This window comes from Spermophilus citellus (genome assembly GCF_964194105.1).
Source record: "Spermophilus citellus genome assembly, chromosome: 1".
In the NCBI taxonomy this organism is placed as follows: domain Eukaryota; kingdom Metazoa; phylum Chordata; class Mammalia; order Rodentia; family Sciuridae; genus Spermophilus; species Spermophilus citellus.
This window is the reverse complement of record NC_138182.1, coordinates 113,872,787-113,897,092: the sequence shown is the minus strand read 5'-3', so window position 1 is coordinate 113,897,092 and position 24,306 is coordinate 113,872,787. Positions and strand designations below refer to the sequence as shown.

Genomic DNA, 24,306 nt, shown 5'->3' with positions numbered 1-24,306 from the left:
GGAACTAGTCTGGGTCAGTGTTACAGGAACCCCCCCCCCCCCCCCCCAGGAAGCTCACTGGGATCAGAACACACCACTCTGCAGCACAGCAGGCTCAGGGAAAGCCACTGTCTACACCTGCAGCCCTCTAAATCCAGAGCCAGCGATGCTCACCCAGAACAGGCCATCTACACCCAAAGCCAGACTCTACACAGCCCTGGAGATGCCTACCCTCACAGGGCTCTGTGGCCCTACTGGTCCCTACTTCCTCTGTGCAGCCCCAGCCTCCACTTCCTCACCTGACCCCTCTGTGTGCCCACCAAGGAATGAATGACACTGAAAATGTGATGTCCAGACAGTGGAAGGAACACCATGCAGCCTTTAAAAAGGATGGAACCCTGACATCTTTGACCACATGGATGAACCTAGAGGACATTACAGGCACCGGCTTGGTGAGTTTGGGTGGGGAGTGGCTTTGGGGGTCAAATCCATCAGCGGGTACTGAAAAGAACCTCTTCCCACCCCAGGCCCAGGGGACCCGATCCTCTGCACCTAAGCCAGGACCCCAACTCCTGCTCCCACTCTCCATCCCTCAGTAATGACAAGGGAGAGCACCCCCTTCATCTCCCCACACGTCGCCAGCTCCCTTTTGCTTCGCCACCCTGACCCCGCGCTGCACACTCCTCCAAGCAACCTCCAACCCCACTAGGTACCGCTCCCTGCCTCTGCTGCCTGTCCTATTAACCCCTTCCCCCAACGGAGAAGCTTGTGCAGCCTGGGGTCCTCACCTTTTGCATCTTCTCCTAGTAGGGCGCCACCTCCTTGCCCTCCAGGCAGATTTCCTCACCGCACAGCAATCTCTCTATCCTCCCCTGCCCCACCCCCGCCCAGGCTTACCTCCGCTCTCACCCCCAACTCGGGCTAGCCAAGCCCTTGCTTTATTTCCTCCCCTTCGAACCCTACCTCGGGCTGGCAAGGCCCAGCCTCTATCTCCTCCGGCTTCCAGCAAGCCCCGCCCCATGGCCGAGAGGCCCCGCCTCCATCTCGCTCTCCCTGCAAGTCCCGCCCCGAGGCCCCTGCCCCTTGCTGACCCGCTCGTCCTGCTGACGCCACAAAGCCCCTGTGCCGCACTACCCCGGCGCCCCCAGGCCCGGCGGTCACCCCATGGACTCCGCCGCGCAAACCCAGCCTTTCCCAGCCGCGAGTGTGCGTGCTGGGCCTGGGCGCCGGGCGCAGTGTAGGGCCCTCTTTTGTGAGTACCAGCTCCTCAGAGACCACCTCCCGCCGTGTCTGGTCAAGCCTCTGACTCCCCGCCCCGCCGCCCCCCAATGCCATCCTTCCCGCTTCTGCTGGGCTTTTCTGTCCCTGGGGAGGGTCACACTTGGGACCATGGACCAGTCTGTATTCTCAGTTCCTTAGATGAAGCCCAGATGGACAATGGGACATTAGTGGGACATTAGGAGTGCCCAGAACCCTGAGGGCCGCCAGAGCTTCAGCCTAAGCCAGACACCCATGTCCACCTTTCCCTTGCCCAGCCATGTCCTCCTTCGGGCTCCTGAGGACTGGGGGCTGGGAGCTAATGTCACCTGCTCTGCTTACAGAGGGCTCTCTTTAAAATTAACGTGGACCCACTTCAGAACATCTGTGGACTCCAGAGACGCCACGGCTTTAGGGATTGCAGAAGAGTGGGGTAGGAGTGAGCGCTGGGAGCTTAGACAGGTTCGAATCCGTTCTCTCTACTGGCCCCAACAAGGACCTTGTGAGGTAGGGAGGGGAAGGGTCTCCCCATGCATGAGTCCTGCCTCTTCAAATTTGGAAAGGTGCCTGTGTGTTGCATATGCCCTGTGCATCTGCATGTCTCTGTATGCAAGCATATGTGCACATGCATGTATACCTGTGGGCATGCATGTTTACATATACCTGCATGTGGTATGTTTTAGTGTATGCATTTGTACACATATACCGTGTAGTGCACACGTTTACATGCCTGTTCCTATGTGGTTAGTTTGTGCATTTGTATGTTTTCTATGTGCACGTGTGTTTGTAAATGTGCACATTTGGGGGGTATTAGTGTGAGCCCATGTTTTCATACACCTTTGTACGTTTTGTGTTCATGTGTGCATATAAGCACCTGTATTTGTGTGTGTGTGCGCGCATGCACATGCATAGTCATGCACATGCTTGTCTTTTCCACACTACACTTTGCTCCCTAATGGAAAAGCTGTCATCTCCCTGAAGTTCTCCTTCTTTTGTTGTACTGGGGTTTTGTTAAAGAAAAAAAAAATTATTCTGACAATGTTTAAAAGGCTCTTTATTGGAACATGTTGCAATGGAAGTGTTTCCTTAGTGCAGAAATGGGGCTCCCTCCAAACGCAGCAGAGGCAGGCAGGGACACACTGTGGCTGAGACGATGGAAGCCATGTAAGGGGAAACTTGGAGGGAAGGGGGCTTCCAGCTAAACTGGCTCAGCAGGGTACCCCCACCCAAAAGGCAGATCAGGATTAGACACCAAAGGAGGGAAGGAGGGCTTGACCTAGTACCCAAGTGGGGCTACTCAGTAGGATTCTCTTTGAAGACTGGGTGGGTAGGCTGAAGATAACCCAGGGCTAGGGTCAGGCTGGAGGATGGGTTGGAGGGGCCCTGTGGCATTTAGCTAAAAAGGGTCCTTGTAGTTTCCAGGAGGCATTTCTGCCTGTTATTAAGGAATCTAAAAATAACAGCTGCCGTGTGTGGTGGCACCTGTAATCCTAACAACTGAGGAGGCTGAGGCAGGAGAATCACTAGTTTGAGACCAATCTTAGCATCTTTGTTGAATCCCTCAGCAGCTTAGTGAGACCTTGTTTCAAAAAATAAAAAGGACTGGGGATGTAGCTCAATGGTAAAGCACTCCAGGTTTAATCCCCAGTATCAAAAATAAATTTTAAAATACAATAAAATGAATCAAACAGCTGTCAACTCCCTAACTGTCTTTCCTCCCTCATCAGGAAGTACAAGGGGGAGGACAAGGGGGAGTCTTGCAATAGCACTTTTGTTTTAGTTCCCTTGTTCAAATAATTCTCAAGTCAGAGTTGTGTCAGGCTCCTGTCCTCATCTATGAAGGGTGACTTTTAGAGGAGGCAGGCAGTGTGTAGAGACAGGGAGCCAGCCCAAGCACCAGGTCTGAGGCCGAGCTGCTATCCAGGAGTTTCACAGAAACCCTCACCTCATACTCCAGGAGACATGGATGCTGTGGAACTTGCCAGGAAGCTGCAGGAGGAGGCCACATGCTCTATTTGCCTAGACTACTTCACAGACCCCGTGATGACCACCTGCGGCCACAACTTCTGCCGCGAGTGCATCCAGACAAGCTGGGAGAAGACTAAAGGCAAGAAGGGGAGAAAGAAGCAGAAGGGCTCCTTCCCTTGCCCAGAGTGCAGGGAGGTGTCCCCCCAGAGGAACCTGCGGCCCAACCGCTTACTCACCAAGGTGGCCGAGATGGCACGCCAGCATCCTGGGCTCCATAAGCAGGACCTGTGCCAGATGCACCAGGAGCCCCTCAAGCTGTTCTGCCAGGAGGACCAGACTCCCATCTGTGTTGTTTGCAGGGAGGCTCGGGAGCACCGGCTGCACATAGTGCTGCCGGTGGAGGAGGCTGTTCAGGAGTACAAGGTGGGCACCAGGTGGGTGGCATCTGGGACAGAAGTGTGTTTGTGTGTTGGGGCTCAGGAGCAGCACTAACAGCCCCACATGCAGGATCATGTGGTGCAAGTGTCCTCTCGCTCATGGACAAAACAGGTGGAAATCAGGCCTCCACGGTCTGGGCCAACTTAGGCGTGTTGGTGTCCCTGAACACTACAGGACAATCTCCTGATTTGAGCAAAGAGGGGGAAATTGTAAAAGTTAAAGTCAGGGGCTGGGGATGTGGCTCAAGCAGTAGCGCGCTCGCCTGGCATGCGTGCAGCCTGGGTTCGATCCTCAGCACCACATACCAACAAAGATGTTGTGTCCGCCGAGAACTAAAAAATAAATATTAAAATTCTCTCTCTTTCCCTCTCTCTCTCTCTCACTCTCTCTTTAAAAAATTTTTTTTTTTTTTAAAAAAGTTAAAGTCAAAGGGGCTCAGCCTAGAGCAGTCACAGGTGAAGTGGCAGGAGGAGAGTGAGTTTCACCAGGCTTGCCTGTGTAGCTTACTCTGGGTTCTCACCTCCCACCCTATCAGGAGACCTTTGCTTTTCTCCTGATATAGGGAGAATGTCTTCCACATGGTGGTTTCTTCCCTCTTCGGGAAGAAGAAGGGACGAACCAGAGGGAGTCTTGCAGCTGCACTTTTTTTAGTTCCTTTAGCTCAAATGATGCTTATGGCACAGTTGTGTGTTAGGGTGTCAGGCTCTGAGGTGGGGTGCTGGGTGTTGTGCTCAGAGGTGAGTGTCAGGGTGTGGGCTCTGAACATCACTGCTGGCTTGTGTGTCATTAGGTAGTGTATCTGAACCCTATGCTTTTCCTTGGGAAGGTCTTTGGAGTCAATGCAGCTCCAGAGACTACAGTTCAGATTTTGGGCAGAGGTGGGGGAAACACTGACCCCAAGTTCTGTGGTTTTGTGTACCCCACAGTTGAAGTTAGAGGAGGACATGGGGTACCTTCGGGAGGAGATGACCAAGACAGAGAAACTGCAAGCCCAAGAAGAACAGACCTTGGCTGAATGGCAGGTAGGTGCTGGTCCAGGTGGGTCCTATAGCCCCTCTCCCACCCTTTTCCATCTCACAGGTCTCCATATCTTACCTTTGCTCAATGGGAGATGTTGTGAAAGGCTTCCTCGTCTCCATTGCAAGGTTACAGCATGAGAAAAAAAAAATCCTTCTACCCTTCTGGGTTTGGTGGCTGGCCCAGGAATTAAACCTACATAAGACAGGTGAACAGGAGGGAAGGAAGACAATTTTTAATTATAGAGACATGCAAGTAGTGGGAAGGAGGAGCCTCACACAAAAATTAGATTCAGATGGTAGAGCCTTCTAGACCATTTGAAGCTTGTCAGAGGACATATTCCAACACGTTCAAAGATTTTTTTTTTTTTTAAAGATGGGGTCATGCAATCTCAAAAAAAAAAAAAAATTAATGTTCTGTAATTCAGGCTGGCCTGGCACTCCTGGGCTTAAGTGATCCTCCTGCCTCAGCCTCCCTAGGAGCTGGAATTTCAGGCTATTCCACCAGGCTCAGTTGGTTTATTTCATTCATTCATTTCAATTGGGTTGAACCCAGGTCCTCACACATACTAAGCAAGAGCCCCACCACCAAGCTACATCCCCAGCCCTTTTTTATTTATTTTATTTTATTTTTTGAGACTATGTTGCCCAAGTTCAAAGGCAGCAATTCTCCTACCTCAGCTTCCAGAGTAGCTGGGAATACAAGCATGCACCACCACACCTGGCTGGGTTAAAGATCTTAATTTTCTTTATCTCTGATTCTAGAATTGGGCAACACTTTGTTCCACAAAATAGGATAAGTGTGGGCGGAGCCAAGAAGATTGATTTTAAAGACTGAAAAAGAGAGAATAACACAAAAAGTGGATGGTGTCTGAAAGTCACTTTCCTGGTTAGGCAGGAATTCTGAGACAGGTCAAACAGGAAAATAACAGATTAACACCAACTTCGCCACTTTTTAAATTTGATTTTGAGGTGCTGGGGTTGTGCCCAGGCCTGGGGCATGTGAGGCAAGTGCTCTGCTACTGAGCTACATTCCAGGCTCTGGTGGCTGTTGTGTAAGGATCAACCACACGGTTAAGAAGCCTATTGCGGAAGTTAGGCTGCAGACTCTGTAAACCCTGATTTCTCAGGTCTGATAAATAGCTCTGGTGCTGAGAAACCTCAGCATGGGTAACTCCATTCTGACGTTAGCCTGCCTGTTGGGGCCCAGTACAGGAGGCTGTTCCAAAACAATGTCTTCCTGTAATTTTTATGCAACATGCCCAAGTGACCTACTTTAGGTGGAACTTCTGAACCCCATAAGCAAGAGCACATGGGTGTTTGGGTGTAGTCATTGCCCTTAGGTTCAGGGGCAACACTAGTGATGGTATGAGGACCTCTGTCCAAGTCCCTGGTTCAGTGAGGGAGCCAGGAAATAATGCAAGGAGCCACCAAGCAGGGCCATTCCGCCTGGAGCCACACCTCGTGGCTGAGTGTGGGGGGTCCCGCACCTGCAGGACAGAGTGAAGGAGAGGAGACAGCGCATCGTGGTGGAGTTTGAGAAGGTGGCCCTCTTCCTGGTGGAAGAAGAGCGGAGGCTCCTCCAGGCTCTGAAGGAGGAAGAGGAGGCAATGGCGGCGAGGCTGCAGGACAGCAAGGCCTGCCTGGACCAGCAGGGCCACTCCCTTGACCTGCTGCTGCTGCAGCTGGAGGACCGAAGCCATCGGGAGCCGCTCCAGATGCTGCAGGTGAGACCAGCAGGGCTGCCGTGGCAAACACAGGTGGAACCTCTTGTATCAGAAATGCGGGGACCCAGGACCATTTCAGATGCCAGATCTTTTTGGATGTGGGATTATTTGCATAGACATAATGAGATATCTTGGGTCAGGATCCCTGTCTAGACAGGAAATGCATTTGTTTTACTAAAGGTGGTTTTGTACAGTATTTTTAGTGCACTTGCATTTTAACTGTGACCTACCCCATGAGGACAGGTATGGAATGTCCTACTGTAGTGTCAGGTCAGCGCTCAGAAAAGAGTAAGATTTGGGAGCATTTCAAATTTCAGATTATCGATGCTTAACCTATACCAATGGCTTAAAAAACACAAGTTTATTCTCACAGTCCTGAGGCTGAAGTCTGGGGTCGAGGTGTGGGTGTGTTGGCTCCTCCTGAGGCCTCTCCCCTGGGCTTGTAGAGGGCCCTCTGCTCCCTGTCCTCCCCTGGTCATCTTCCGTGTGTCTGTGTCATGATCTCTTATGAGGATACCAGTCAGGTTGGATCAGAGGCCACCCACCCCATTGAATTGTCTCCAAATACAAATGGCCCTGCTAATGTTTCGATTCTGACATTTCAATTTTAAGGTGGTGCAAAAGCAACTGCATTCAGTAAAAATGGAGCTTTGCATTTTGAATCTGGGTCTTTTCCGGGGCTGACAATATCCTGCTTTTTTGATACTGCTGTGGCAGTAGTGAGCTGTAGCTCTGTCACCCCAGGAGGCCAAGAGTGAGCCAGTCTGCAGCACAAAGCTGCACTGCTCAGCTGGGGTGCTAGTCAGTCAGGTGTGCTAACTGCACTTTCCTCTTATGGAATCTTCAGTTTTCAATGAGTTGATCAGGACATGGCCTCATCACCAGCCTAGGATCATTCCAAGTAAGATCCTGGGGACTAGGACTTCCAACTTATGAGACTGATCCCTTCCAGGCCCAGGGATTTGGTCTGGGGCCCCTGGCATCCACATGGGCAACTGGGGCGAGTACTCACTGTCACCTTGTAGTGGCGGCACACTGGCTAGCATGTACTCTGGGACCTTTTGTGGACAAGCACAATCACAGGGCTACAGGAATGTGCTGTGTGCTATAGCCCTTGGCTGTGGCCAAGGGACAACATATGCTGATGTGTGGTAATCCCTCATCGAGTACATGGAGTGACTAGAATCTATGGCAAAAATACATTTCACTGTGGACCTTGAGACACCCCCCAACACACACACACACACACACACACACACTTACAGAACTGAAGCTGGATCATGCAGGATCCCAGGTGTCTGATGTGGGTAGAGGGAGTGTGTTGGGTTAGGTGAAGCAGATGGTCTCCTTGTAGGAATAGGAGGGAGGATACCAAGGGGGGGGGCTTGATCTCCAACAGAAAATCACATCCCTGGTCTGCCCCAAAGAAGTGGCTCGCAGATGGAAGGACAGAGGGGAGTACAGCTGCAGCCCACGATGGGTCCCACCTGCACACCATCCCCAGCTCTCCTCCTTGTTGTTTGCAGGACATGAAGGATGCCCTGGACAGGTATGCTATGCAGTGCAATGCAGGTGGTGGCAGAGGTGGGCGAGGGAGGCCTTGTCATGGACCCAGAGGGGACAGCGAGTCTGTGTTCACTGGAGGAAGAAAAACCTGAGCGTGCAGTACCCTGAGGTGGCCCTACCCACGGCGCTCAAGACTGTGTGCAGGGTTCCCGGGCAGATAGAGATCCTCAAAGGTTTCCAAGGTAAGGGAGCCCAGGTGTGGACCCAGATCCATCCCAATCCTGCTGGTAATGCCCAACCCCACCCTCCACCATAGGGCTAGAGCTGCTGATGGGGGTCTTGGGCTGCATTGTGTGGTCAGATTCAGCCCTGCCCTTCCACCTAGTCAACTTACTGGTTGTCATATTTGGATTAAGCTCCCCTTTACCCTCATTTACTCATGGCCACCAAGAGTCACATGTCATGGGGGATGGGGCCATTAGATAACCCTGACTCACAGCTGGACTCAAGGAGGGGAGGCATTGAGGAGCCAGGGAGAAGTGGGGCCACTCAGCCACAGCCGCCATCTGCCCCACCACACCTGGGGCTGTGCCCTTCCACCTCTGACCTCATGTCTGCCTGGGCCTGTCTACAGAGGATGTACTGCCAGACCCCACCTCCGCATACCCGTATCTCCTCCTATATGAGAGCCGTCAGAGACGTTACCTGAGCCACCTGCCAGAGAGCAGCGCCCCCCAGAGCAAGGACAGGTTTATGGCCTACCCTTGTGCTGTGGGCCAGAAGAGCTTCTCCTCAGGGAGGCACTACTGGGAAGTGGGCATGAACCTCACCGGGGATGCACTCTGGGCACTCGGTGTGTGCAGAGACAACGTGAGCCGCAAGGACAGGGTGCCGAAGTCCCCCGAAAATGGGTTCTGGGTGGTGCAGCTGTCTAAGGGGAAGAAGCCCTTGTCCACAGTGCCCCCTGCACCCCCGGTCACACTCATGGAGCCTCCCAGCTACATGGGCATCTTCCTGGACTTTGAGGCCGGGGAGGTGTCCTTCTATAGTGTGAACGATGGGTCCCACCTGCACACCTACTCCCAAGCCACCTTTCCCGGGCCCCTGCAGCCGTTCTTCTGCTTGGGGACTCCCAAATCGGGCCAGATGGTCATCTCCACGGTGACTCTGTGGGTGAAAGGGTAGGCTCAGGCATGGGGTGGGGCAGAGGCCCTGCAGGGCTACCTGGGTCTCCTCAGAAGGGTCCTTCCTTTGCTTGCCATGGCCACCTGCCAGGCTCCTCCGTGTGACTCAGAGTCATCCACTATGCAATCCCTCAAAGTATAACCATGATTAAAGGGGTCAAATGTTGAGACTGCATTGACAGATGCTTCCAAGAGGGAACTGTGGAAAGAAAGGGCATTTCCTAGTGACCACTGTGTACACACCAGCACAACAGCAGTCTAGTGTGTGTGTGTAGCTGTACTTCACCCCAAATTTACTAACTACTTGTGTCCTGGCTTCCCGGGGGGCCTTCTTCCGCTATGGGGTCCTTTACGGGGAAAAAAGGGGGGTAGGGGGGTGGATTTGAGAAGGGCTGAGCCCCTAAAAAGCCTCAGCTGACCACCCTATCCTTCTGGCCCCCTTAAGTTACATAAGAAAATCCAAAAACAATAAGGATAATTTGGGGGGTTTCTTCTCCCCTTCCGTCAACCCGTTCCTAACAGTCCCTCTCCAAGAACAGTCACCAGCGCCCCCAGAATTCCATACTACAGACACTCCTGGCCGGGATAAAGGGGTGCCCCTGGAACCACGCAACTCCAGGATGGTTTCTATTGTGGGCGCGGAAGGGAGAAGGTCGTGGCACGATACTCTCTTCCACTCCCATCCTAATACTCCCACGGTGGCCCGCCCCGGAACGCGTGCGGAGCCTGGTGCGTCCAACGACACAGGTCCCGGGATAAGCGTGCGAGTTTCCCGGTCCGGAGGTGGCGGTGTGTGCATAGCCCCGCCCTGCACCTGCACGCGCTCTGCACCCCACTCCTGGCCCGGGGAACCCGAGCCGCTGGGACACCGGTCGCAGTGCCTGGTCACCCAAGGACACACCCGAGTCTGTCCGGGCCGCGTGACAGACTACCGCCAATCTGCAGCAAAAGTGGGTGGTTCCAAAAAAAAAAGTCCGTTTCCTGTTTCCGCCGTGGTTCCGCTTCCTGCCGACGTCCCGGAGCCCCACTGCCCCAGCGGCTTGGCGCTCCGGCCCAGGCCGCCTGACCCGGCGGAGAGCGCGCCATGGCCGCCCCTGACCTGTCCACCAACCTCCAAGAGGAGGCCACCTGCGCCATCTGCCTCGACTACTTCACTGACCCGGTGATGACCGACTGCGGCCACAACTTCTGCCGCGAGTGCATCCGGCGCTGCTGGGGTCAGCCCGAAGGCCCGTACGCCTGCCCTGAGTGCCGCGAGTTGTCCCCGCAGAGGAACCTGCGGCCCAACCGCCCGCTTGCCAAGATGGCCGAGATGGCGCGGCGCCTGCACCCGCCATCGCCCGTCCCTCAGGGCGTGTGCGCCGCACACCGCGAGCCGCTGGCCGCCTTCTGCAGCGACGAGCTGCGCCTGTTGTGCGCGGCCTGCGAGCGTTCGGGGGAGCATTGGACGCACCGCGTACGCCCGCTGCAGGACGCGGCCGACGACCTCAAAGTGCGTCCCTTGTGCGGAGAGGGGCACGGCCTGGCGGGGAGTGGGGGTGGGAGCGCAGCCTGTTCCGGGGCGGGGAAGCTCTAGGCGAAGCCTGTCCTGGTTGGGAGGAGGGCACTGGGTTGCCTGGCCTCTTGAGCACAGTCGCGGCTGGGGGACTGAGGGGAGCCGGGGTGGGGTGGTGTCGGGACAGCTAGGAGGCACATCCTATCCCAGCCCTTGGAGAATTGGAACGGCAGTCACGCCGGGGTAGGGGACTCAGGAGGCTGCTGATAAGTTCTTGTGAGGATAGTGGGGTTCCTGGTGGCCTCCGGGAGCCGCGGGTCACTTGTGAAGGAGTCCAAAGCCAGGAAAAACAGAAGAGAAGGTGTGGGCCTATTGCCCTAGGTGAACTCCTGCTGGCGGACTCAGAGCGTTGTGGGCAAGTGCAGAGATCTGCCTTGAGGCCACTGCTGGGTCCTGGGGAAGATGAGGGGACAAAGGCATTGTTTGCCTGGGTCCTTCCATGACTGCCCTGGATTTCTAGATGGAGTAGTGGGGACCTTTTTTCCTTGTGTTGATGGATCTCACCCACCTTCTTTCCCCACGTCTTTCTGGTTTAAACCAAACAAACCCATATTGAAGAGTCTCAGGGCTTCTGGTTTCCTAGGTATTGAAAAGATGGGTCAAAGTTTAAAAGTTTTGTGCGATGCTGAAGTTGGAATCTGAGCCCTTGGGGATACTAGTCAACCCCCACCCTAGCCCTCAGGCTTCTTGGCTGCATCTTCTCAGTTTTGTGCATCTGCTAACAAGTACATCAGGTCTACCTTGAGCTGATGTTTGGGTCAATACTCAGCCCCATGTCACCATCAGGGCAGGAAAGTGGGGCAGCATGGCCAGCCCACTCCTATAGTGGATGGGTATGTGGATCAAAGTAAACACATCCTTAAGGAGACTTAGAACAACCCAAACTGGAGCCACCAAGTCACTTATTTATAGAACTCGCTGTTCAGTGGTGCACAGAACTAAGAAAAAGTGGAAATGAGAAGTTGGGATCAAGGGCAGAGCAATATAATTATACTGGTCCCAGATCCTTTTGATGATGCTAAGGGCTTGGAGGAAAAGCACTGGAAGTCAAGGGTCCTAGCTGTTGCAGGCTGCCTGAACAACCCTGGCCAGGGCAGCTCATGTGTCACCCACATGTACAGCTCCCAGTTCTGCAGGCCAGAAGCCCAAGGTCACAGTGTGGCACATTTCTATCTGGTGAGGGCTGCTTCTGCTTCTGGTTGCCCTGTATACTCACATGGAGAAGGGGTAGAGGGTTACTGGGGTCCCTTTATAAGGGCACTGATCCCATCGTGAGGCTCCCATCTCGTGACCTCATCACTTCTCAGAGACCCCACCTCCCGACACCATCATCTGGGGTGAGGATTCCAATCTCTGAATTTGGGAGATGTACACATGCAGACCACAGCATCTGACTTAGCACAGGTCTTTATGAACCAACAGGTTGTAAAGAAGAGAAGGGGAGGGAGGCTTGGAGAGTGAGCTGTGTGCTTCCAGAGCCAGCTTGGTAGGGACACTGTCCTGTTCAAGGAACCTGAACACGCAGAGCACTCTGCAAAAGTGAGCAGGGCCTGGGGTAGGGCAACAGGTTTGAGAACCAGACGTCCAGTCCCATGTGAGGAAAAACAACTTGGCCTTCACCATTGATTGATAGGGGAAAAGAGGGTCTCAGCCAGGGTGGCCAGAGGAGGATGCTGCCCATGGAATCACACTGTTCTCTGGGCAGGGTACAGTCTGTGCTCCCAGGAGGAACTTGGGACGAGGTCAGGTGTGAAAGGGCAGATTCCCATGTGCAGGCATGGGCCCTGCCTGGTGTGTCCCAGTGCTGGGCTGGGGTCCATGGCTCTGCCTGGTCTGTCTCCCCAGGGGAAGCTGGAGAAGTCCCTGGAGCACCTGCGGAAGCAAATGGAAGATGCCCTACTGTCCCAGGCCCAAGCAGAGGAGACCTGTGCCTTGTGGCAGGCAGGTGCCAGGCTGTGGGCTCCTCGGAGTTGGGTCAGCAGGTGGGGGTGGAGGATCTGGTGGTCATTGCTGTGGCCTGGCCTCACTGGGACCAAGCCAAGGTGGGTGAGGGAGGACTGACTCTAAGAGTCAAGTAGAATGCCTTGGTTGTAGCGGGGTGTCTTGCCCCCCAGCATCCCTGCTGGGGTCCTGGCACATTTGGGATGGTAGATTGCGGGTGGGAGGAATGAAGCATGAGAGGAGGCCCAGGAATAGATCTGGAAGTCAGTGAGGAGCTGGACATGGAGAGACCCCAGGTGGTGTGTTTAGGGGTCAAGGATAATGGTGTTGGGCCTTGAAGGTGGATTTGGGGTGAGGGTGGGTCCAGATGGCAGGTTTGGGACCCTGGTGCCAGCAGTAGTCTGGCTTAGTCAGCTGAGCTGTCCTGCTGTCCATCCCCCGCCCCCCACCCTGCAGAAAATGGTGGAGAGCCAACGCCAGAACGTGCTGGGTGAATTTGAGCGCCTGCGCCGCCTGCTGGCCGAGGAGGAGCAGCAGCTGCTGCAGAAGCTGGAGGAGGAGGAGCTGGAGGTGCTGCCCCGGCTGCGTGAGGGCGCTGCAAGGCTGGGCCAGCAGAGTGCTCAGCTGGCCACGCTCATCACAGAGCTGGAGGGCCGCTGCCAGCTGCCGGCTCTGGGACTTCTTCAGGTGAGCAAGCCCCAGGCTGGCGTGCACATGGCTGGAGACTGGATTCCGCGAGGGGTGGAGCGCGAGAGTGCAGGCAGTGTGGGGCAGAGGTGACCCAGGACTCAGGTTGGTCTGTGAGGGCTTGGGCCGGCTGTCCCCCGCTGTGAAATGTTGCAGGGCCAAGCGAGGTGCCCAGCCGTTCTCCCAACCCACATCCAGTGTAGAAGAAAGATTGGTTTTTCCTCCCTGCACCCAGATCTCTTAGGTACAGTCTTCTCTTGTATCTGGGAGACACTGAAATCCACCTGGCTGCAGTTCCCTGCCGTGTAATATTGTATATCAGCTGCATGGTCCCCCGTGTGTTTAAGTAGTCTCTAGTGACATACAGCACCTGCTGTATGGAAACGTAGTGTAAACGCAGGGAAAACGCTGGTGTGCCTTCAAGTATGGACATGATTTGTTTTTTGCAAAAGTTTTCAACTCACTATTGGTTGAATCCACAGACGCAGAACCGGTGCATGGGGAGGGTCAAGTGCACTCTGCAAGAACCTGCCATTTATCTTCAGTTTTCTCAGGCTCCCCAGGGCAGCTGCTCTGTGGACACAGCAAAGTGGGCTTTGCTTGGCCTGCCTCATGACATGTGTGGCCCTGGAGAACACTCCTGCTCCTCTACTTCTGGCTGCCCTGGATCACCCTCGCCCATCTTTGCCTGGACTCCCCATAGGGGCTCCTGTGTTCTCAGCAGGAAGTCCATGCCCCTTGTCCTCTGTCCCCACCACTGGGCACTTGAGTATCTCCACCCTGGCCTGCTGGCTTAGTCTGTTGTAGCAGAGTACCTGAGATGGTAATTTATGAAAAAGAGGTGTGAAGAGGTTTACTTTGGCTTATAGTCTGGAGGCTGAGAGGTCCAAGGTTGGTGGGTGCGTCTGGAAACAACCTTCTTGCTGGTGGGGAATCTGCAGACACTCATGATCCAATGCCCTCTGGAAGGCCCCACCTCCTGACACCTAATAGAGTGGTCAAGTTCAATTCCAATGGGGATGTTTGAACCATGGCAGGTGCTCCCATGTGTTTTGGGAGAGCTGGTTCTGCTCTGAACCTGGCCTTCTCTTGCCATCTTCCCAAACCAGAACACTTGGCATGCCCTTCCCCACTGTCTTGGTGGCAGGTCAGTTGACCCTAAAAGGCTTGACCATTGCTTTGGGACCTGCTGGTCTTTCCACAGGCTCCATGCCTGAGCCTCCCTGGCTGTCAAGTAGTGGTGACTGCTGAGTGGCCCATGCGGGCTGGAGTCGGGACTCGGTGGACTTTTCTGTAGGAGAGGCCATGGGTGGCCAGCAGGCAGGGCTCTTGCCTTCCATGGGGCAGCCTGCTGGCAAGGAGCCTCCCACTCCAGGTGGCTCTTTCAGGGACAGGGAGAGGTGTCCAGGGGACACTGAACCTGACCCTGTGCGTACCCTGAGCTGCCAGAGGGTTGGAGCCTGTGCAACAGGACTGGCTCAGGAGAAGATGCTGGTCGGTAAAGCAGGGGTCCGCTGTCCAGAAGGCTGAGGAACCCTTGTGGAGGACTGACAGGTTTGTTCCTTAAATTTCTTTAGGTTCATAAAACTCTTGGTTTTTAGCCAGCAGGTAACAAGCACACATTCATGGGGTGCAGTGTTGTATCTTGATACTTTGTGTCGTGTATTTTTTTAAGTTGGGGTAACTTGTCTGTCCATCACTAGGTCCAGTTGTCTTTTCTTTGTAGTGAGCCCATGGAAAACCTCTCTGCCAGCTACTTCGAAATATTCAGCATGATACTGTGAACCACACTTACCCTCCTGAGATCCTGAACATCAGAATGTCAAGAAGGCTATAGGAGGAAGGGGTGATCAGAAAGGGGGGTGCACACGGATTGTGGGGAGGGCCAGGCTTTCACCAGGCAGCCCACCTATGGCCTCCTTCTCCACCTGTCCCCTCTCTTGCTCCTCCTTCCCGCTTACCTGCTGCCTACCTGTTCCCCTCAGTCAGGAGGTTGGCAGCACCTGGGGAAGGTCACCTATTGCCCCAGGGACAGATGCCCTTCGGTGAAGGGGGAGGACCTTGGTGACTTGAACCCACCCCTGGGTCCCGCTGCCCTCCAGGACTCCTTAGTGGCCTATTTTGTGGTGCAGTGAGTTTCCTAAATGGACATGTCTGTCACACCCTTAGGGGTACAGACCCCCCCCTTTTGTAGCCCTGCCCAGGCCACATGACCACCAGGACAGCTGTGCCCTGCTGCTGTGTGCTCACCAGCCTGCACATGCCCAGGCCCTTGCATGTCTATCTTCCAGCCTGTGCCAGTTGGTCTGCCTGGGGCCTCATGACCCTCTAGGAGTCTCCCTTTCCCGTCCAGGTCTGTGTGACCTGTTGCCCTTAACAGTTACCTCCTTGTGTGAGAGAGACTGCCTCTGTCTGCCCCACCTACAGGGAGCCTGGGACCTGGGCGAGCTGGCTTCCAATAACTGGGTGTGTGACTCACCTGGGGCTTCCACATAAAGTCCAGACTATGCCTTAAGTAAGTGACAGGTTTGTGTTCTCATAACCCTGGAGACTGGAAGTCCATGGTGTCAGCAGGTTGGACGTGTTGACTCAATTTCTGTGGCTATGAAACACTTGAGGCGGGTACTTCATGAAGAGAGTTGATTGTTTAACTCATGATTTTGGAGGCTGAAAGTCCAAATCACCCAGCATGGCTCTGTGGGGCCCCTTGGAGTGTCACATAACGGCAGACGTGACAACACTAGCACATCCAGGGGAGAGGCCGCAGGAAAGCAGGAAGCAGGGTGGGGAGGCTTCACCAAGGGTCAGGCCCGCCTTCCGGGTCCACCCTGCCAGCTGCACATACGAGGTCCCCAACCCGGCCCTCAGGAACACACACCATAGCCAGACGATGGCCGCACACGCCTCCTGGCACCATCTTCCCGTGCCCTCCATGGTCAGCACTCTTGTGTGTCTTGTGTCCTGATCTCTTCTTGCGGGCACATGACCCCCATTGGGTAGGGGCCCACACTAATAACTGTTCCAATTTCACTTCCTCTTAAAAGTCTGTTGAAGGCTGGTCCTCACTGCAGCGTGTGGGGGCTCCTGGGAAGTGGTGGGATCCCGAGGGCTCCGACCTCACTGTGGAGTGATCAGGTGATGGTTTGTCACTGCTGGCATTACAGGGAGGTGCTGGTGAGCGCAGGAGGGAGCCTGGTTGGAGGGTGCAGGTCCCCGAGGTTGTACCTGGAAGGGTGTCACTGGTCCCCAGCACTCCCCCACCCCCACCTGTCTGTCTGCCTGCTTCCCAGCTGCCGTCAACTGACACCTTTCCTCCACCACACCCTTCCATCTTGGTGTCCTCTCTCACCCCAGGCCTGAAGTAACGGAGCCACCCAGTGTGACCCAAACCTCTGAGACTGAGTCCAAATGAATCTCTAGGTTGCATGTGTTGGTTTGTTTTGTTTTGCTTTTTTAGTTGTAGATGAACAAATGCATTTGTTTATTTATTTTTATGTGGTACTGAGGATGGAGCCCAGTGCCTCACACATGCAAGGCGAGCGCTTACTGCTGAGCCCCAGCCCCTCTAGGTTGTTTCCTGTCGCTGTGATGGGAAGCTGATGAGCATCCCGCTTCTCCAGATACAGTTGTACTTGGAGGTCCCAGGGGTCAGGACTTCAGCGTTGCATTTGGGGGGCAGAGGGCAGGGGTCTGCCTTGATGTTGAGTATGCTGCTATCACCTGTCAGCCTGAGACACAGGCAAGAGGAGCGTCCAGGAGGAAAGTAGAGCTAGGGCCCTGGGGGGTGGTGGGGCAGAGCCGGAGACTTGAGGCACCACAGGGTGGGTTCCTGGTGGCGAGACACCCGTACATAGTGCCACCCATTTCTAGAAGCCTGGACACAGGCCCTGCCAGCCCCTGGCACGTGGGGGGATGGGGGACACACTCTCCTTCATGTTCTCTGCTCAAGTGTCCAGGCCTCTGCCCAGCATCTCATGGCACATGCTCAGGGTGGTTTTCTGAGCCCAGTGCTGTTTCTGCTGCCCCGGACCAGGTGGCAGGTGTTAGTACTGAGCATGTGTTTTTTCTCCTTTTTACAGGACATCAAGGATGCCCTGCGCAGGTATGAGCCCTTGCCTCACCCAGGGCAGGTGGCAGGGGGTGGGGTGGGGCCTACCTGCTGGCCATGGTGGTAAAATGGGCTGCTTCCCACAGGGTTCAGGATGTGAAGCTGCAGCCCCCGGAGGTGGTGCCCATGGAGCTGAGGACCGTGTGCAGGGTCCCGGGGCTGGTAGAGACTCTGCGGAGGTTTCGAGGTGGGTAGGTGACCAGTGAGACCAGCAGTTGGCACACCCAGCTGTCTGCAGTGTTCTGGACACCAGCAAGGTGTCCCAGTGACTCAGCTCAGCTCTGACCATCTCCCTGGAGTTCTGCAGACCCCACAGGTTAAAGGCTCAGCCCCTTGGCATGCAGGTGGCATCCATAGTTCTGACCTGCCTGCTGTAGATCAGAATTCCCGTGACCCCTGCCTCACATGAGATAATTTGCCTCAATAGATCACAAAACTCAAGGGAACACGGGGATGGAAGACATGGGTAGCCCGAGGTTTGGGGAAGGGTGCAGGTGCTCCGTGCCCTCTCCGAGCACCATCCTCCTGACACCTAGGAAGGTTCCAGCCTGGAACTTGCCCCCCCTGCTCAGGGCCCTTCCCAGAGCTCACTCCTGGCTGGTTTTGGTCGGTCATTGGTCATTGGTAATGAGCTCAGCTCCTCCCCTGCCTAAAGGGCAGTCGGTAGACATGCCTGGACATTCGGTCTTCTGGGCCCTAGACTCCACGGGGCTGTCTAGGACCCACCTGGGCCACGACAGGAGCACCTCTGTGCTGGGCCCTGCCTGGCCTGGAGGTGGACACTCAAAGACTACCTGGCGCACTACCTGGTGGGGATAGCTGCCCTCTCGTCCCAGAGAGGGGTCTTTATGTCACTCTGGGTGTGGCCTGGTCCAGCAGAGCCCAGTGAGGAAGCTGGGCCATAGCTCTCAGACTCGGATTTGGGATTAAAAGAAGGGATGTAGAAAGCACTCAGGATTTCCTACATCATCTGATGTAGAAATGGGGAGCAGTTTCTAGAACATTCTGAATCATGACGAGAATTGACTAGGTGAGGTTTTTCCAGGGAGGTCAGTAGCCTCCTGAGGAAAGCTGATCCCTTTAGCAGGCTGTGAGGGTGGATGAACCTTGGGTGGACAGCACACAGGTTGATGGGTGGGTTTTGCCACCAGGGCCCGAGCAGGGGTTGCTGCCTTGGAGACCACCATGCCTGGTGACCTCCAGCTTCTCTCTTCAGGGGACGTGACCCTGGACCCGGACACCGCCAACCCTGAGCTGGTCCTATCTGAGGACAGGAGGAGCGTGCAGCGAGGTGACCTGCGGCAGGCCCTGCCCGACAGCCCTGAGCGCTTTGACCCTGGCCCCTGTGTGCTAGGTCAGGAACGCTTCACCTCGGGCCGCCACTACTGGGAGGTGGAGGTGGGGGATCGCACCAGCTGGGCCCTGGGTGTGTGTAGAGAGAATGTCAACCGCAAAGAGAAGGGGGAGCTGTCCGCTGGCAATGGCTTCTGGATCCTCGTCTTCCTGGGGAGCTACTTCACCTCCACGGAGCCGGCCTTCTCTCCGCTCCGGGACCCTCCTCGGCGCGTGGGGATCTTTCTGGACTATGAGGCTGGACACCTCTCATTCTACAGCGTGACTGATGGGTCCCTGCTGTTCATCTTCCCAGAGACGACCTTCTCTGGGACACTCAGGCCCCTGTTCTCGCCTCTCTCCAGCAGCCCCACCCCTATGACCATCTGTCAGCTGAAAGGCAGGCCAGGGGACACCCTGGTTCCCCAGTGACTGATGCTCTCAAGGAAGGCCCCGCACCTCCCCAGGGCCCTAGTCATAGAGTCTGGGTTTCTCGGCCATGTGGGGACCCTGGAGGAGGGGAGTGTGTCCTGAGTGGTAGGAAGAACATATAGTGCCTTCTGAGTGCTCCAGGCCCTGGTTCTGGGGACTGCATCAGGGTGCAGGTGGGCTCTCCTCCCTGTGGGCCCTCCACAGGCCCCCTGAACCCTCTGTACCAGCGTCTCTGGCCTCGAGTTCCAAGAGCTTGGTGAGCCTGGCTGGAAGTGCACAGTAGGCCCTGTCCTAGCCCCAGAAGCTCCCTGAACCCCAGCTCAGTAAAGATGCTGGGCAAGGCCATGGGGAGCCCTCCAGCCCCTCAAGGCTTGGTGCCATGAATTGGAGGGCTCTGGATAGGGATGAGGGGACAGCAGACAGAGCCTTCAGGGAGGGGATGGCCTGGGCAGGAAGTGAGGGGACCCGCCTGGTGACAGGTTGTACACGCTCTATATACAGGATGCCTGTTGAGCTGGTGAGTGGCGCTCCAGGTGATATTCCCTGGCTTTACCCTCACACATGCTTCCCTGGCCTAGTGGCCTCCTGCTGGTGGCTGTGCAGGCAACCCCTGTGTACCTCCCCAGGCCTCCTGGCCCGCAACAGGATAGCAGTGACCCCAGGAGAACCCAGGATTGCTTTTGTATTAGGTTGGGATTTTATTCCTGTTTTATTTATTGTGATGACAGTGTTTCCACCCTAAATAAACTTTGACTACAGTTGCCGCCTGCTTCTCCTGTGGGTGAAGAATGGGAACCCAATGGGGCCAGGCTCCAGGGACTACCACAGCCAGGACTGACCCTGGGTCCTCCCCAGCTCTCAGGCGTGACCAACCTTGGTGAATGTTTCCCAAGTGCCTGTGATTGAGTCCTGGCCCACTCTGCTGTTCCTGATGGACTTCCCTCAGGGGCCTGCTAGGTGCTACTACACCAACTTGCACCAGATCACGGGCAGTAAGGTAGTGGCATGGCTTGCCACCTGTCGGCTGACAGTGCTGTGAGTGACTGGGACAGGACAGCCACCAGGGGCTTTGGAGGTGGTCCCAGGACAGCCTGACCATAGGGTGAGAGATGTGGGGTACCGGCTCAGAGAGGGAGCTGACCCTGAGGCTCCTGACTGGAAGTACACATTAGGCCCTGTCCTAGCCCCAGAAGCTTCACAGTCTTCAATCCCACCACCCTTATCGTTGGCCAGCAGCTTCTATGGGGGGTGTGTGCGGGGGGGACATGCAGGCTCTTGCTGGGGCTGGTGGTAGGGCACGCCCAGGTCAGAGCCAGGAGCTGCCCGCTCACTGGGTTTGTCCTGCTCCACCAGAGGGCGATGGTTTTAAGTGGACCTGACTGGCTCCTGTTTTTTCAGAGCCCCACCCTACTTGCCACTATTCTTTTGGCTCACTTGGGGCTTGTTTTGCTCCTGCACTTGACCTTGGTGCCTTGGCCACAGACTCCAGGACAGTGTCCTTGTACTACCCTTTCGACTGTGCTCCTCAGTTCCTCTGCAGCTGCGGCTGCCCCCTTCCCTTTTCCTTATGTTTTGGGATGGCAGCAGGACAGCACTGGAAGAGGTTCTCCACACTCGTTTCCCAGGAGAAGGGGGCAAGCTGCCACGAGCCAGAGAGTCTCCCAGGGCCTCCTTGGAATCCCTGTAGGGGAAGCAGGTAGGACAGGGCCAGTGGGCCAGAGCTGGCTGGGCCGAGTGGCTCCAGTGGCCTCTGGAGCACGGGACAGTCCCTGGTTGTCTACCTGGCCCTGGGTGACCAAAGCAGGGCTGCCCTGTGCTGTGGGCGAAGGCTCTGGGCCTCTGCGGTGAGATGTGCGGTCTGGACAAGCCCTCTGCTCTCTAACAAGTGGCCAGCCCCACAAGGATGGCAGTCTGTCCCTACTCTGGGCAGCCACAGCACCAGAGGCCCGGGATCACAGAAGAACCCTACGGTGGCCGTGGGCTCTGATGAGAGGCTGCCAAGAGCCAAACTGGAGTCCAGGACACGTGTGGGCCTGCTTGCCAAGGTCTGCATCTGCAGGCCCCCTGCAGTCCCTGAGTGGAAGCCTGGCCACCAGCCTGTGCTGCTACGGAGGGACCTGCAGGAGGTGGGCCTGGGGAGGCTTGGTACCAGTCCCCAGCACCATAGAGGAGGTGGGTGGGAAGGTAGGTCATGGGGGCGTGCCCTTAAAGGGGGCCTGGGGACATCCAGTGTCTGGTGAATAGAGCCCCTCCACCGTGCCCCTCTCATGATGTACTGTGCTGCCACAGTCCAAAGCAACAGGGCCAAGTGACCTTAAAGCCCAAATAAACCTTTCCTCTCTTTAATTTGAAGATACATATTCACAGAAAGCTAACAGTTTGCCAATTCACATTTTTCCCCTTATTTTGTACATTGTTCATAGGAGCTATTGAAATCTCTATTACTGTTGAATTGTCTATTTTTCTCTTTAATTTCAACAGATTTTGCCTTGTGAAGTTTGAGGCTGTTTTATCATGTCTTCTTGATGAATCAATCTTTTATCACTATGTATCCATTTGTTTCTAATTTAGACTTTAATTAACATGTGTTGTGCAACATGCAATGATAAAAATCAAGGTAATTAGTGTTTCTGTCTCCTCCAATATTTACCATGGCTGAGCACTGGGCAGCTAATCGCTGGGGAAAAGTGAAACATAGCCATGGTGAGTTGTCATCTGCCCCCAGCTTGAGAGGCTGTTGTTGAAGACGGCGCACTGGCTCCCTGAGCAGGGCCTGCACTGCAGCTGGTGGTGTGGACAGAATGGGAACTGTGCAGACAGGCCAGAGCCTGGAGCCTCTAGACTGGAGGCAATCCGCCAGGCCCCTTGGGGGGACACTGCTCTGCTCTGAAGAGTTGTTCTTTGTTTTCTTTAAGTCCACTCTGTTGGTCTAACGAGGTCAGTTCTCTCATGGTTCTCTTTTCCAGGGTTATCATTTTCTGCTTTTAATTCTGAACTGTTTGTGTCATTTGATCTGAAGTGTGTGTATCTTGTAAACAACACTGTGGTTTGTTTGTTTGTTTTTTTCCATTCAGTGCCAATCTGTGCCTTTTAAAAAATCACATTTAAAAAATTTAATTTCCATGGGCCATGTCTGACTTTCACCTAGAGCACCACGCGCTCTTGCCTGGGTTACGTTGCATGGTTTACGTACTCTAACCTTTGGCTATTTTCTCTCTATTGCATGTTTTGAGTTTATTGTCCCTTTGCCATTTTTTTTGCATCAAGTAATTGTTTTCTAGTGGTCCACCTTAGTCTTTTTTTTTTCCTATTGATGGGGACAAGGCTAGCGATTGCTCTCAGGATTATAATATGAGGGAGATGTAGAAGAGCCTCGGCGTCCAGGGCAAGATGGCGAGGAGGAAGTTGGGGGCAGGTCCAGAACAAAGAGGTCTGGAAAGGGGCTTCTAGGGAGGTCAACTTCCTGGCTGACAAAAGAGCTTGTGGACGCCAGCAGGGGACCCAACCAGACAGACACTTCTGTACTTGTGCTCCTAAGTGGGGGATCCAATATAAAAACCAAAACAGACGTATGGACACAGGGGACGCCAATCAATAATAGTGAGGAGAGCGTGGGCAGGGGAGGAGATAAGGAAAGGATGAAATTCCAGAGACCATAAAAAGAACAGGCCAAAACTCCCCACGGACTCCTGACTCGGGGCCCTTCTCTTTGGAGAAGTCTGTGTCCCCTGCTTTTGCATCACCCCGCTGCTTGCTTGCTGACCGTTGACATGTTCCCATCAGGAGTCTCTCTGTCTACCTCTATCTGTATCAATATGCAACAGAAGCAATTTCAAAAAATCAAATTCTTGAGCTGAAAAACACACTCAGTGAAATTAAAAGCATGATAGAAGGCATCACTAGTATAATAGATCAAACAGAAGAGGCAGTGAGCTCAAAGACAGGTCTCTCAAAAAGTCACCAAGGAGAAAGAAGGACAAGAGGAGGGAAGAAAGTTCCTTTTTCAGACTGCAGCCATATCGATGGATATGATGGGAAGGTTGGGGAGGTCCTGAGAGCGCACATGGCTGACTTGGGTCAGGAAGGACTTGAGAAAGCCATGAGAATGTGGAGCCAACTCAGAGAAAGAGCAGAAAGCTCCCCAAGTCTAGAGAAGGTCACAAACCCAGGTGCCGGGAGAGTGGGGTCCTGGGTCAGGCAGCTGAACCCAGTCCACCCCAAGACCTGAAAGACAGGAAGGTTCTCCAAGGCGCAGGAAAGTGAGCACAGGGTGCCAGGTTGGCCTGCAGCAGACGGCAGCAGGGTGCACACCAGAGCCCAGGCACCACCCGCTGAGAACATGGTGCTCCAGAAATGAAGTGATGCTTCATGTATTTATTGGCCATTCACATTTCTTTGTTGAGACGTATCTATTTGAATCACCCATTTTTAAATTGGATTTTTTGTTTTTGTTAATTTTTTTTAGTTCCTTATATATTTACATTTTAAATATCTCTATATAAAGCTATTTATTTTATATATTTATATGTAAAGCTATCCTTTAGAAATGAAGGAGCAAGAAAGACATCCCAGACAAAAGACAAGAGGATGTATTTCTGCCAGGTCTGTTTTATAAGAAATGCTAAAGAAATTTTTTCAAGGTAAAAGTGATGTTACTGTATAAGGAGAAAACATGGCAAAGTGGTAACACAAAAATATATAAGGAACTCAAATTTTAACAACAAAAGAACAAATAATCCAATTTAAAATGGTGAATAGACACTTCTCAATGAAGAAATGCAAATGTCCAATAAATATATAAAAAATGCTCGATATCTATGTATCAGCAAAATGCAAATCAAAACCAGTGTGAGGCAGCCTTTCACCCCAGCCGGAATGGCTATTATCCAAAACACGAAGTAACAGTGCTACTGAGGCCATGGACGAGAGGGAGGGGCACACTGTTGGTGGAGCACAGAGGCCCGTCAAGGAAGTCAGAGTGCAGTGCACATCGCAAGGACACAGTGAGCTCCTCCAGAGACCCCCCACGCTCAGCTCACTGCTGCCCTGTTCACAGTACTGAAGTGTGCATAGGTAAGGAGCCCATGTGCTGGTGAGAAGTCAAGAGGAAGGGATACGTGTGCATAATGGGTATCATGTGGCCACAGAAGAGTGAAATCCTGTCACTTGCAGGAAA

The 24,306-nt window shown here is 54.2% G+C and overlaps 4 protein-coding genes and 1 long non-coding RNA gene across 5 annotated transcripts in view; 3 read left to right on the top strand and 2 right to left on the bottom strand.

Annotated features, from left to right (window-relative positions):
• Positions 1-24,306, top strand: part of LOC308645983 (obscurin-like) — a 438,916-nt gene that overhangs the window by 184,831 nt on the left and 229,779 nt on the right. The window lies entirely within an intron of this gene.
• Positions 1-24,306, bottom strand: part of LOC308646517 (obscurin-like) — a gene marked incomplete at its 3' end in the record, with an annotated part of 232,569 nt that overhangs the window by 184,674 nt on the left and 23,589 nt on the right. The gene's annotated exons all lie outside the window — the stretch shown is intronic.
• Positions 1,069-9,929, top strand: TRIM17 (tripartite motif containing 17). The gene is made up of 8 exons (XM_081283251.1): positions 1,069-1,231; positions 1,581-1,743; positions 3,194-3,627; positions 4,569-4,664; positions 6,155-6,385; positions 7,912-7,934; positions 8,030-8,133; positions 8,526-9,929. The coding sequence occupies exons 3-8, from the start codon at positions 3,199-3,201 to the stop codon at positions 9,074-9,076; spliced, it is 1,434 nt and encodes a 477-aa protein (XP_081139377.1). The 5' UTR covers positions 1,069-1,231; positions 1,581-1,743; positions 3,194-3,198; the 3' UTR covers positions 9,077-9,929.
• On the bottom strand, positions 2,277-5,123 carry LOC308643407. Its single transcript, XR_014020742.1, has 4 exons — positions 4,738-5,123; positions 3,441-3,649; positions 3,182-3,337; positions 2,277-2,381 (listed from the first exon to the last, which is right to left on the bottom strand). It is a non-coding gene; the product is annotated as an uncharacterized lncRNA (long non-coding RNA).
• LOC308643395 (E3 ubiquitin-protein ligase TRIM11) lies at positions 10,056-19,891 on the top strand. The gene is made up of 6 exons (XM_081283256.1): positions 10,056-10,567; positions 12,476-12,571; positions 13,028-13,258; positions 17,338-17,360; positions 17,453-17,553; positions 18,583-19,891. The coding sequence occupies exons 1-6, from the start codon at positions 10,160-10,162 to the stop codon at positions 19,128-19,130; spliced, it is 1,407 nt and encodes a 468-aa protein (XP_081139382.1). The 5' UTR covers positions 10,056-10,159; the 3' UTR covers positions 19,131-19,891.

What these genes read in the sequence shown, in the direction of transcription:
- TRIM17 (XM_081283251.1), top strand. Translation starts at nt 3,199, where the DNA reads ATGGATGCTGTGGAACTTGCCAGGAAGCTGCAGGAGGAGGCCACATGC. An exon ending in AGGCTGTTCAGGAGTACAAG is followed by an intron (nt 3,628 to 4,568) that starts GTGGGCACCAGG and finishes TGTACCCCACAG; the next exon opens with TTGAAGTTAGAGGAGGACAT. An exon ending in AGACCTTGGCTGAATGGCAG is followed by an intron (nt 4,665 to 6,154) that starts GTAGGTGCTGGT and finishes CCGCACCTGCAG; the next exon opens with GACAGAGTGAAGGAGAGGAG.
- LOC308643395 (XM_081283256.1), top strand. Translation starts at nt 10,160, where the DNA reads ATGGCCGCCCCTGACCTGTCCACCAACCTCCAAGAGGAGGCCACCTGC. An exon ending in AGACCTGTGCCTTGTGGCAG is followed by an intron (nt 12,572 to 13,027) that starts GCAGGTGCCAGG and finishes CCCACCCTGCAG; the next exon opens with AAAATGGTGGAGAGCCAACG. An exon ending in GACTCTGCGGAGGTTTCGAG is followed by an intron (nt 17,554 to 18,582) that starts GTGGGTAGGTGA and finishes TTCTCTCTTCAG; the next exon opens with GGGACGTGACCCTGGACCCG.